General features: G+C 44.3%; 1 protein-coding gene and 2 long non-coding RNA genes across 5 annotated transcripts; 2 read left to right on the top strand and 1 right to left on the bottom strand.

The window, feature by feature from the left end:
• Window positions 1-2238: 2238 nt before the first annotated feature.
• LOC124140764 (steroid 17-alpha-hydroxylase/17,20 lyase-like) lies at window positions 2239-10970 on the bottom strand. The gene is made up of 6 exons (XM_046508499.2): window positions 10346-10970; window positions 7566-7778; window positions 7135-7291; window positions 5742-6004; window positions 4766-4893; window positions 2239-2913 (listed from the first exon to the last, which is right to left on the bottom strand). Exons 1-6 carry the CDS (start codon window positions 10910-10912, stop codon window positions 2697-2699), a joined length of 1545 nt encoding a protein of 514 aa, XP_046364455.2. The 5' UTR covers window positions 10913-10970; the 3' UTR covers window positions 2239-2696.
• A 297-nt stretch (window positions 10971-11267) lies between these two features.
• On the top strand, window positions 11268-11670 carry LOC125382102. 2 transcript variants are annotated; one of them, XR_007222318.1, is made up of 3 exons: window positions 11268-11283; window positions 11578-11613; window positions 11650-11670. It is a non-coding gene; the product is annotated as an uncharacterized LOC125382102 (long non-coding RNA). The 2 variants fall into 2 exon arrangements; XR_007222317.1 differs by lacking the exon at window positions 11268-11283 and adding an exon at window positions 11479-11498.
• An 85-nt stretch (window positions 11671-11755) lies between these two features.
• On the top strand, window positions 11756-12228 carry LOC125382101. 2 transcript variants are annotated; one of them, XR_007222316.1, is made up of 3 exons: window positions 11756-11771; window positions 11851-11965; window positions 12203-12228. It is a non-coding gene; the product is annotated as an uncharacterized LOC125382101 (long non-coding RNA). The 2 variants fall into 2 exon arrangements; XR_007222315.1 differs by lacking the exon at window positions 11756-11771 and adding an exon at window positions 11966-12001 and having other exon boundaries at window positions 11797-11922; window positions 12203-12223.
• Window positions 12229-12388: the final 160 nt, after the last annotated feature.

Below are 12388 nucleotides of genomic sequence, written 5' to 3'. Positions count from 1 at the left end.
CTAGACCTGTTTACAATAGTTAAAAGAAAAGTAGGTCAACCATCGACATGACACAAAGATGTGAGCTCCGTTGAACAGTTGTTCAAAGGAGTTACCCTTAAAATAGATGCATTTATATTCATCCTGGAGGCACAAGGATGGTCCGATATCATAACACGTGGGTGTCTAGCTTTTCAATATGAACACATATATAACCCCCTGCATATATATAAGACCCCTGCATTATGTTTAATCAAACATATCCTACTTTGAATGTTATACTCCCCATGATATTATTTGTTGTTGTTGTTCACCGTTCTTTTAGATTTTGTGATTTTGTTTGCTGTTTAACGCCTCACTCAGTAATATTCAAGCCATATAACGGCGATCTGTAAATAATCGAGTTTGGACCAGACAATCCAGTAATTGACATCAAACGCATCGATCCACGCAATTGGGATACGATGACATGCATCAACCAAGTCAGCGAGCCTGACCACCCGATCCCGTTCGTAGCATCTTTCGACATTCGATATTCGCCTTTTACGGCAAGCATGGGTTGCTGAAGACCTATTTTACATATCCAATTGGTCGCTGAAACTAGCTAGGCGTCACAGATGTGTTTTGAGGATCAGAAGCGTCTGTCGAAGCGCACTCCTGTGACCCGTGAAGATCCGGGGTAGAATAGGTCTTCAGCAACCCATGCTTGCCGTAAAAGGCGACTATGCTTGTAAAAGGCGACTAACGGGATCGAGTGGTCAGGCTCGCTGACTGGGTTGATGCATGTCATCGATCCCAATTGTGTGGATCGATGCTCATGATATTAATCACTGGATTGTCTGGTCCAGACTCGATTATTTACAGATCGCCGTCATAAAGCTGGAATATTTTGCTGAGTGTGGCGTTAAACAACAAACCAGCCAACCAACCAACCTTCTTCGTTCATTAATTGCGTGGCAGATACTTACGTATCCTCGTACAACGATGTCATACGGATACCATAGAATCTTTACGAGTACGACAATAAAGATGGTGATTTCAGTGATATTATATGTCCGCTTCATTCAATAATTCACCGCTTTCAAAAGCTGGTTGGTTTGTTGTTTAACGCCACACTCAGCAATATTCCAGCTATATGACGGCGGTCTGTAAATAATCGAGGCTGGACCAGACAATCCTGTGATTAATATCATGAGCATCGATCCACGCAAATTGGATCGATGACATACTTGTCACCTTTTACGGCAAGCATGGGTTGCTGAAGACCTATTTTACCCCGGATCTTCACGGGTCGCTTTCAAAAGAGTGAATGCGTTGAGCATACGTCGTTAGCAGTATTTCAATTATATCCATGTTTCAGTCTGACTTGAATGCTCAAAGTAGCACTTTTCATAGATGTTTACCCTTTGCTTAACGTTGGCATATGAAGCCGAAGGCCCAGGGACGAGTCCTCAAACATATATGTATATCCATTGTTGGTGACCTCCGCTGTGGTATGGCTGGGATATTGATGAAGGCAGCGTGAAACCTCACTCACGTACTTCAACCTATGTTGTTTGTGTGTTTGTTTATTAACGCCGCACTCAGCAATATGCCAGCAATATGCCAGCCGTCTGTAAATAATCGAGTCTTGAACAGACAATCCAGTGATTGACATCATAATCATTGATCCACGCAATTGGGATACGATGACATGCATCATCCAAAACAGCGAACCTGACCACCTGATCCCGTTAGTCGCCTCTTACGACGAGCGTAGTCGCCTTTTACGGCAAAACAGACAAGATTCAAGATCTGAGACAGGACTCTGTCAAGACATTTAACAGTGACAATATTGTGAACTTTCGTGAGTGCAGTAACATGAATTCTGGGGCCTGTTACTTTATTGCGTCTGACACAAATTTGACCTATTGTGTTGCATGTACCGCTGTATGAGTACAATAACACGACGTTAAACCCCACCTCACCTCACCTCACCTCACCTCACCTCAACTCAACTCAACTCAACTCATTTCATTAATGTCAAGTAATACCAAAGCTACACTGCCAGCCATAGAACGTAACATGCCATTGTGTTCATAGATAACATTTAGACAGATGTCATTCATTTTATGTCTGGGCAAAGTTGAAGTTAAAAATGTGAAAACAAGCAATTGTGTTCAGGGGCGGATCCATGATTTTAAAAAAAAGGGGTTCCAACTTGGCCATCTGTACCTTCCGTTGAGGGTTCCACCGAAACATCACACATACGATATGTGAACCATTTTTTATTTTACGTAAACCAAATGAACACGTTATCATGGTAGGTAACATTTTTTTTTTCACATTCACATTTCAAAAAAGGGGTGTGGCCACACCTAGAACACGACCTGCACCCTCCCCTTGGATTCGCCACTTGTGTGGATGATAGCTAGATGTAGATACTAGCATGCAACTTCATCAAGCATGTAAACTATGACAAACAGATTCTTGTAACTGAATACCACTAATTTAACCTTATTTATATTTTTTTGGTATTTTCATCCTCATCAACATGACACCTTGTTGTGTTGGGATCTTCATACTTGAGGAACGACAGACTTAATAAATCCCATGAACCCCATGCATGTATTCGTGGGTTCTGAAAGCATACAAGTACAATTGAATTAACACGTGCGTGGGATGACCGATCAAACTCATCACTTCGAATAAGAGTCTCTGAGAAAGAAGCGCTTGCATCACTTCTGTAGGCGACAAGAAACTCTACAGGTGAACTTCAGCGGTTGTATGATGATGCCAGGGTTCCAGAGACTCGGGTCGAAAGGCGGAAGCGTCTCGCCCTCTGGTGGCAGAAACACGAAACGCTGTAACAGGAACGTGACGTACAGGAACAGCCTTGACCTCGCAAGAGTTTCGCCAGGACACTGACGTCTTCCGGTCCCAAACGGAAGTAGACTGTAAAAGAGGATAAGAGGCTAAATATAACATTATTCACGCAATTAAACGTTTAAAAACATTGAGAGCAATTATAAAACAATATTTTTTGTATTTAGAATAGCATGTCAGGCTGGACGATGAGGTCATGCTTTATTAAACGACGCTCTGCAAAGGGAATATGAGACAGAATTGGCCCAAGTTCCTCAAATGGTTATCGGACGAGTCCACTTAATCGGACATAGACTGTGCTCGAGCTGATTGTGCGTCATCTTTGCACGACGGCGTGGGTGGTTGCTTTTGCGGTTTACCGCTGAAGCTTGATTCAAGATTACTTTCAAGACACGTCTGAGCCGTGAAGTTCCAGGTAGACAATTCAGCAACCAATGCGTGTCGTAAAAGGCGACTATGCCCGTCCTAAGAGGCGACTAATGGGATCGGGTTGTCAGGCTCGCTAACTTGGTTGATCGTATACCAAATGCGTGGATCGATGCTCATGATATCAATCACTGGATTGTCTGGTCCAAACTCGATAATTTACAGACCGTCGTCATATAGCTGGAATATTGCTGAGTGCGGTGTTAAACAGCAAACAAACAAACAAACAAAAACAAGCCACGTCATATATATGCAATGCTGCTGACTGCGACATTGTAAGCAGACACTACTCTTAGGAGGATCTATGTTCCGTGACCTGGTGCCCATGCCCAAGGTCAAGGTTATCAGTTCCAGGTGGTACTAAAACATTGTTTCTGTGTGGCAACTCTTCTCATTAGCAGGGGACACGGGTGGCCCAGTCGTCTAAGGCGCCGCAATTCGCTGTGCAGAGTTGCGTCCCTAGGGCACGCCTGAAACCTATGATTGTGGATTCGAATCCCGCTTCGCCCCGATTATGTTTCTAGGTTTGTCAGCAACATACCCGTGCTCATGGGTTTCACCGAAGTGGGAAACGTCTGAGACCTACATCACTTCGGGCTTTCCCCCCACATTAAGCTGACACGCCGCGATATAACTGGAATACTGTTAAAAGCGGCATTAAACCCAACTCACTCACTCACTCACTCTCCTCATTAGCTGCAAGGTTGATTTTGAAAATTATACAAAAACGAGTCTGCAGCCAAAATGGTGTGTGAATTAATTGAATCAAACCAGTTCTGCCAAGTGACCAAGCCTAGTGCCTCAGTCACGTTAAAATACGTACTTTTACCCTGCCTTGCGCTCGGTATTAAGGGGATAAAACAAGGACTGGTCGGCTCGGAGCCAGTACACTGTATCTGAGTGAGGTATCCATGTTAAACGTCGGGATGGTATCTCAGTGGACTAGCACTATAAAACCTGCATTAGTCCGGACTAGTACATACCGATACGCGCGCCCGCGTCGCTATATTAATGCAATAATCTTGAACGCGACGTTAAACCAAATTTCACCCGTCATTTAAATGGTCAGTGTCAACAGGGACTATGTCTCGTCATATTTACGAGTGAGTGAGTGAGTATGGTTTCACACCGCTTTTGGCATTATTCCAGCAATATCACTGCGGGGGACACAAGAAATGGGCTTCGCACATTGTACCCAAGTAGGGAATCGAACCCGGGTCTTCGGCGTAACTGGCGAACGCTATAACGCTTTAAGGCTACCTCACCGCCCCTTTCGAGAACACCAAATATTGATGTTTCCAAAACATGTGACTATTTACTATTACGATGGAGCTGAGGTTTTTGTCTTTGTTGCCTGTCTTTTCTCTTGAAGCAGAACCTACAACACATCATCTCCAAAACCTTTAAAATTTTTAGAACAGATTTCTTTTTAAAAAATCCTATTTTCACCTAATATTCCACCCCAAAGAAAGTCCCCAAGAACATGTTTACTTACTTCCGCCTGAGGGGGTGTTCCCCGCCGAGGAGTGTCCCGTCATCTCGGAGGAACCTCTCCGGACGGAACTTCCACGGGTCTCCCCACACAGCCTCGTCGTGGTGGATGTACCACAGGTTGGAGACCACCTGACACAGAATCAGAGTGGGTGTGATGGGGTTAACACAGCTGGGAACAGCATTTCAGTGTCACGTTTTAGTGAAACCCGAGAGCATCATAATGAAGGCGAATATTGAACGTGCTTTGACGTATAGCTCGTAAAATGTCTAAGGTCCGGACTCCTATATGTACACCTGTATGGGAAGGAGTATAGGGGTAGGATAGGTCTTCAGCAACCCATGCTTGTCGTAATAGGCGACTAACGGGATCGGGTGGTCAGGCTCGCTGATTTGGTTGATGCATGTCATTGTATCCCAATTGCGTGGATCGATGCTCATGATGTCAATTGCTGGATTGTCTGGTCCAGCCTCGATTATTTACAGACCGCCGTCATATAGCTGGAATATTGCTGAGTGTGGCGTTAAACAACACACAAAACATGAAGCAACAATACCATAATCATAAATATGAAAGCCAACGCCAGAAAATAACCAGTCTCGATTGTCCGACGAAACAGATTCCATTGAGCATAGAAGGCAAAATAGCGGTAAAACTTATATGAATTGATCACTGAAAATCAGTGACGACACCAGGTGGTCTTTGAAAATCGTAAGCATGACATGCCCTACAGAGAGCACCCGCCCTTCACACAATTTGCATAGAATGTATGTGTTAGTTGCCTGGCACCGCACAGCAGTACTCTTGAGAAATCGCCAATGTACGATTCATCATAAGCACGTGTTAATGAATCATCATCATCATCATCATCATTATCACTACCACAGTACTCTTGATGCACCCCTCCCCTGAAAATCAGTATTCATTCCTCACATGACAAATGCATGCTAAAGACCCGTTGCCAATAAGTTCTACGTACCATAGCATTCTTTGGAATGGTGAACCCTCTTACTTCGATGTCCTTTCTACAACTGTGTGGAACTCCCAGCACTGCATGACTGATGTACCTCAGGAGCTCTAGAATGGTTGCTTCGGTGTAAGGAAGACTGGAGCGGTCCTCAATAACAGGGTTACGAGTTCCTATCTTAGCCTCGATCTCGTTATATATCCGTTCCTGAATATGTGGGTAATGCAGAAACGACAGGAACATGCCGACGAGAGCCCCTTTCGAAGTCAGGTATGCTGTAACGATAACGCCATCTATAACGCTGGTTTAAATAACAGATGATCGCAGAAATACAAAGAGGTGCCGAGTGATTGTAATGGATGGATAAGAAAATGGAAGGACGAGGTCTAACATAACACAATAGAACATGTTGGCGGAGTATTGTGAGTGTGCAAATAATGGAGAAGGATGACAAGGGCGTGTAGTCAGAAGGTGAACGTTTCAGATGACTTGATTAACAAGAAAACAGCATTATCACTTTCCACCGCCATTGGGCACTTTAGAATTTTCTTTTTCACATAACAGTGGATAAAAACTATCAAAAAAGTCCTATATAGCCTTAGAAGAGATGGGCACTTGGGGCGTTTTATGTCTTCAGATATTAAATGTAAAATTAATACACACAAAAATCCCTTTCTCAAGAAAATTAACTGTCTTGATAAGTATCTCTTAGCTAAGCTAACTTCCGTAGTTTCTGAGAAAACATGTCCGCATTGCACACACTATGCACCAAGAACAAAAACATGGATCAAGGTCCGTTACTCTGTAAATAAATAATTTACGGGACCAACTTTCGAAAACTCAGTCTCGACAAATATCTCTTAAATAGGCATGTAAACTTTTACAAATGTAACTTCAGTAGTTTCTGAGAAAACGTGTCCCCATTGCACACACTACGCACTAAGCTGAAAAGCATGGAGCAAGGGCCATAACTCTGTAAATAATAATTGACAGGACCAATTTTCGATTTAAGTGTTGACAAGTATCTCTTACCCGCCATACCCGCCCCACTTCATGCTCCCAAGATGGGTCAAACATTCGTTTATGCGGTGTGACATGGTCCGAATCAATCTCCGAATGATAATTTGAGGGTGTTGTCCGCTACTCTGCAGCGCCTGGACCCGTTCCGCTGAGTAGCGGGTGGCCTTTGACTCGGGTGGCCTCCCGATCATGGTCCAGACGTGCTCTATTGGGGAAAGGCCAGGACTCAGGGCTGGACATTGCATTCTGGTGTTGTTTTGCTGCTGGAGGTAGTGTCTGTAGGGTGGGCACAGACGTTTTCGTCTTGAAAGGCAAATCGTGGACGAGTATAGTGCGCAAACGACACAGAAACTATGTGTATAGTGTTGTCTTCTCTGTATCTCACCTGCTGCACTCATGTCGAGTGTGATGGCTGATATCTGGTCGTCCGTGAGTCCCCGGGCACCTGCCTGCTGCTGCTGCTGCTGCTCCTCCTTCCGTCTCTGTTCCTCCAGCAACACGGACACCACCCCACCCCGATCTTCCCCGAGGGTGTTTCGCTTCTGAGAGCAGTACAAATCGACAGCACTACATACATGTAGAAGTGTGGTGAGTGTACGGTATTCCAGTTTTATCATTATAGAATGTCAGCTTAATGTGAGAGGAAAGTCCGAAGTGATGCAGGTCGCAGACGTTTACCACTTCGGTGAAACCCACGAGCACAGTTATGGGGCTGACAAACCTGGAAACGTAATCAGGGCGAAAAAAATAATTAATAATTACAAATATTACCATAACCTAACTTTATCCGACTACTGAAGAAAACAAAATACTCACCTTCCGATCCTTGACAAATACTTGAGCCACGGCGTCCCTATACTTGACAGCGTTCTGCCAGATGCGGCCATGTTTGATAGGGAAATGCCGCAGCACGGGGATGGTAGCAAGCACCGTCTGGACGTCGAAGCCGTTCAGGCGATTACCCCACAAGTTGTAGTTCTTCATGTCATCGATGATGTTCGTCTCCCTGTGGGCACTATCGCCAGTTATCTGTTGTTAAAAAAATCTCCAGTTTTCTATACGTCACAGGAGGCATGGATGACTACAAACTTGTTGTAAGAGTTGAATACCTAAGCTAGGCCAGGATCCGCTGCTCGTGTGAACTCCAGATTCTCCCCGATCTACGTCACAGGAGGCATGGATGACTACAAACTTGTTGTAAGAGTTGCATACCTAAGCTAGGCCAGGATCAGCTGCTCGTGTGAACTCCAGATTCTCCCCGATCTACGTCACAGGAGGCATGGATGACTACAAACTTGTTGTAAGAGTTGAATACCTAAGCTATGCCAGGATCTGCTGCTCGTGTGAACTCCAGATTCTCCCCGATCTACGTCACAGGAGGCATGGATGACTACAAACTTGTTGTAAGAGTTGAATACCTAAGCTAGGCCAGGATCCGCTGCTCGTGTGAACTCCAGATTCTCCCCGATCTACGTCACAGGAGGCATGGATGACTACAAACTTGTTGTAAGAGTTGAATACCTAAGCTAGGCCAGGATCAGCTGCTCGTGTGAACTCCAGATTCTCCCCGATCTACGTCACAGGAGGCATGGATGACTACAAACTTGTTGTAAGAGTTGAATACCTAAGCTAGGCCAGGATCCGCTGCTCGTGTGAACTCCAGATTCTCCCCGATCTACGTCACAGGAGGCATGGATGACTACAAACTTGTTGTAAGAGTTGCATACCTAAGCTATGCCAGGATCAGCTGCTCGTGTGAACTCCAGATTCTCCCCGATCTACGTCACAGGAGGCATGGATGACTACAAACTTGTTGTAAGAGTTGAATACCTAAGCTAGGCCAGGATCCGCTGCTCGTGTGAACTCCAGATTCTCCCCGATCTACGTCACAGGAGGCATGGATGACTACAAACTTGTTGTAAGAGTTGAATACCTAAGCTAGGCCAGGATCCGCTGCTCGTGTGAACTCCAGATTCTCCCCGATCTACGTCACAGGAGGCATGGATGACTACAAACTTGTTGTAAGAGTTGAATACCTAAGCTAGGCCAGGATCCGCTGCTCGTGTGAACTCCATATTCTCCCCGATCTACGTCACAGGAGGCATGGATGACTACAAACTTGTTGTAAGAGTTGAATACCTAAGCTAGGCCAGGATCCGCTGCTCGTGTGAACTCCAGATTCTCCCCGATCTACGTCACAGGAGGCATGGATGACTACAAACTTGTTGTAAGAGTTGAATACCTAAGCTAGGCCAGGATCCGCTGCTCGTGTGAACTCCAGATTCTCCCCGATCTTTACCCGTAGTTCGACCTTGGTAATACTAGTTGTCAAAGTGAATCCGGTTTCGAATCACTACATGGTTATAACATGCCTGAAGCCAATTCTTGGTGTGGCTTCGCCGACATATGGCTTGTTTTTCTTCTTCTAAAATGACGCAAACCATACCCGCTCCCAATGATCAGAGGTCTTTGCATGTGCCATGTGGCTTTCTCCACTAAGGCGTACACTTTACTTTTGATCATGAGCATAATCAGACGGGGCAGTGTAATCTGATACACAGAATCCATGCATAATTGGTATGCAAGAACACTATCAAATACTAATGCATAAATTAATTATTTATAAAGCAGAACGTGTGGTCGTATAACCCAGTAAGCGTTACCGTATTTCCTCGTCTACATGTCCCACTACCGGGGGTAGGGTTAGGTTAGTGAGAAAGTTAGTTAGAAACATGTACCAATGTTCCTTGGGGGATTTACCTCACATTACTCCCATTGGCTACAAATTTGAAAAATTAAGGCGATTTTATCGATATATGGATTTTAAAAACCTGGACAATGATCACCTCCAACTACGTGTGCATTATTTCATCGAAAGTTTACATTGAATAAGGATTCCCGAAAACGTAAAACGATTAAAGGTTTCGTGGGGGCGTCACCAGTGACATGTGGAACACCTATCATTACGATATTACACTCGACATATGAGGTAAAACACATATAAACATCAACATATCAACACGATCTACATCACGGCGGAAGACGTTCTGGAGCTAATACTTATCGTGTGTGCTACCAAAGCTGACCTACAAAATTATAAACATTTTCTTCGCCAATGTTAAAAATTAGAACAGGAAATACAATGTTTGGATAAGTATGATACCGTTTCATAATCCAGTTTAATCGTCATGAACGCAGTTTCAATCGATGATAAGTTTAACGGCAAAAGAGAAAATCAAAAGAAAGATAGTTTTCGTGCGTTAAATAAATGTGAGGTTTACTCACTGAACACGATATAAAAGAATTGGGAAGTTGGTTAGAAAGGGGTCATTTGGAAAAAAACGATTCAAATAAGGACGTAAGTAAGGGGTCGAAGTCGACTAACGTTCTTTAATCATAATTACTAACAAACAAGATTTGAACAATCGCGGCGACCCAGATAAGGCCACCGGGTTAAAGTTCAAATCAAACATCTTATTGAATGACCTTCACATTCACTAATATGGATTACCTCCACCAAGAAGAATATGTATTACCTTCCCCTTCCTGAATATGATTGACATTCACCTACCAGGATATGAATGACCTTCACCTACCAGAATATGAATTACACGTAAAAGTGACTCCGAAAACACTGTTTCCATGTCCACGTTTCCGGAAGACGTACTCAGAATGTGGGCAACGTTCTGAAGCTCTTCCAATGCCAATGCTTCAAAACTGTGAACACCGTCCCCGTACAGTTTCAGAGAGTTGTGAAACATTTTCCTGAAATACACCAACGTGCTGTCGTACGTCACGAACTCTGTGATGTTACTGTAGTTGTTGGCCACGTATTTACCGAAGAAGGTCTCGGGTCTGTCGTTGGTGACTGCTTTGAAGTCCGCACCGTTCATCACTTCTCGGACCAGTTCAGATGTGTTCAAGAACACCATGGTCTTCCCGATGGCATTCACGGAAAACATGTCGCCGTGCTCCTTGGCCCATTTTACCGCCGACAGGTGGACTCTCTGCGACTGAAGGGCGCTGATTATCTCCGAGAATACCCTCACACCAGAGGGTCCTGGGGGTAAAGGGCGTTTCCGATAGCTCGACCATTTCTGGTAAAGTAGCCAGACCAATAACCCTACGATGAGGGAAAGTAGATAGGTAAGCGCCATGTCCATCGTTAACGTACGTGAACTATTCTGTGAAGTGATTCGCAGTGTTAACAAGCTATTGCAGTCAATGTCACGTTGATAGTGAAGACGGACGTGAGAATCACCGTCACACAGCATTAAGGGTCAATTTGTTGTCAGTTTTGGTTTACGCAATATCATGCATAGCACGATATGTGTTCGTTATATTCAGGTTTCATATTTAATTACCCTTTCGGACATTTTGATCTCACAAAAGTATCAGCTCGTGTCATGCTCTCTAGATCTCTTCACTTAAGATAAGGTCAGTATGAGGTCACACGTACCTCCACACACAAATTTTGTGTTAAGGTCACTGGTCACACGTTCCTCCATACACAAACTCTGTGTTGAGGTCACTGGTCACATATTCCTCCATACACAAACTCTGTGTTGAGGTCACTGATCACATATTCCTCCACACACAAACTCTGTGTTAAGGTCACTGGTCTCATATTCCTCCACACACAAACTCTGTGTTGAGGTCACTGGTCACACGTTCCTCCACACACAAACTTTGTGTTAAGGTCACTGGTCACATATTCCTCCACACACAAACTCTGTGTTAAGGTCAATGGTCACACTTTCCTCCATACACAAACTCTGTGTTGAGGTCAATGGTCACATGTTCCTCCACACACAAACTTTGTGTTGAGGTCACACGTTCCTCCATACACAAACTCTGTGTTGAGGTCACACGTTCCTCCATACACAAACTCTGTGTTGAGGTCAATGGTCACATGTTCCTCCATACACAAACTCCGTGTTGAGGTCACACGTTCCTCCATACACAAACTCTGTGTTGAGGTCACATGTTCCTCCACACACAAAATCTGTGTTGAGGTCACTGGTCACATATTCCTCCATACACAAACTCTGTGTTGAGGTCAATGGTCACATGTTCCTCCACACACAAACTTTGTGTTGAGGTCACACGTTCCTCCATACACAAACTCTGTGTTGAGGTCACACGTTCCTCCATACACAAACTCTGTGTTGAGGTCAATGGTCACATGTTCCTCCATACACAAACTCTGTGTTGAGGTCACACGTTCCTCCATACACAAACTCTGTGTTGAGGTCACACTTTCCTCCATACACAAACTCTGTGTTGGGGTCACATGTTCCTCCACACACAAACTTTGTGTTAAGGTCACTGGTCATACGTTCCTCCACACACAAAATCTGTGTTGAGGTCACTGGTCACATATTCCTCCACACACAAACTCTGTGTTAAGGTCACTGGTCACATATTCCTCCACACACAAACTCTGTGTTGAGGTCAATGGTCACATGTTCCTCCACACACAAACTCTGTGTTAAGGTCACTGGTCACATGTTCCTCCACACACAAACTCTGTGTTGAGGTCAATGGTCACATGTTCCTCCACACACAAACTCTGTGTTAAGGTCACTGGTCACACGTTCCTCACGTTTTATTTTATATTTATTTAATACATCAATGGG

Source organism: Haliotis rufescens, unplaced genomic scaffold (genome assembly GCF_023055435.1).
Source record: "Haliotis rufescens isolate VD_foot unplaced genomic scaffold, xgHalRufe1.0.p SCAF_2, whole genome shotgun sequence".
In the NCBI taxonomy this organism is placed as follows: Eukaryota; Metazoa; Mollusca; class Gastropoda; order Lepetellida; family Haliotidae; genus Haliotis; species Haliotis rufescens.
This window is presented reverse-complemented; position numbering and strand designations above follow the sequence as displayed.

Excerpts from the sequence above, each read along its gene's own strand:
- LOC124140764 (XM_046508499.2), bottom strand. The coding sequence starts at position 10,912 with ATGGACATGGCGCTTACCTATCTACTTTCCCTCATCGTAGGGTTATTG. Across the intron at positions 6,005-7,134 it reads ACTCGACATGAGTGCAGCAG|CATACCTGACTTCGAAAGGG; the intron begins GTGAGATACAGA and ends TTATCGTTACAG. Across the intron at positions 4,894-5,741 it reads CCATTCCAAAGAATGCTATG|GTGGTCTCCAACCTGTGGTA; the intron begins GTACGTAGAACT and ends ATTCTGTGTCAG.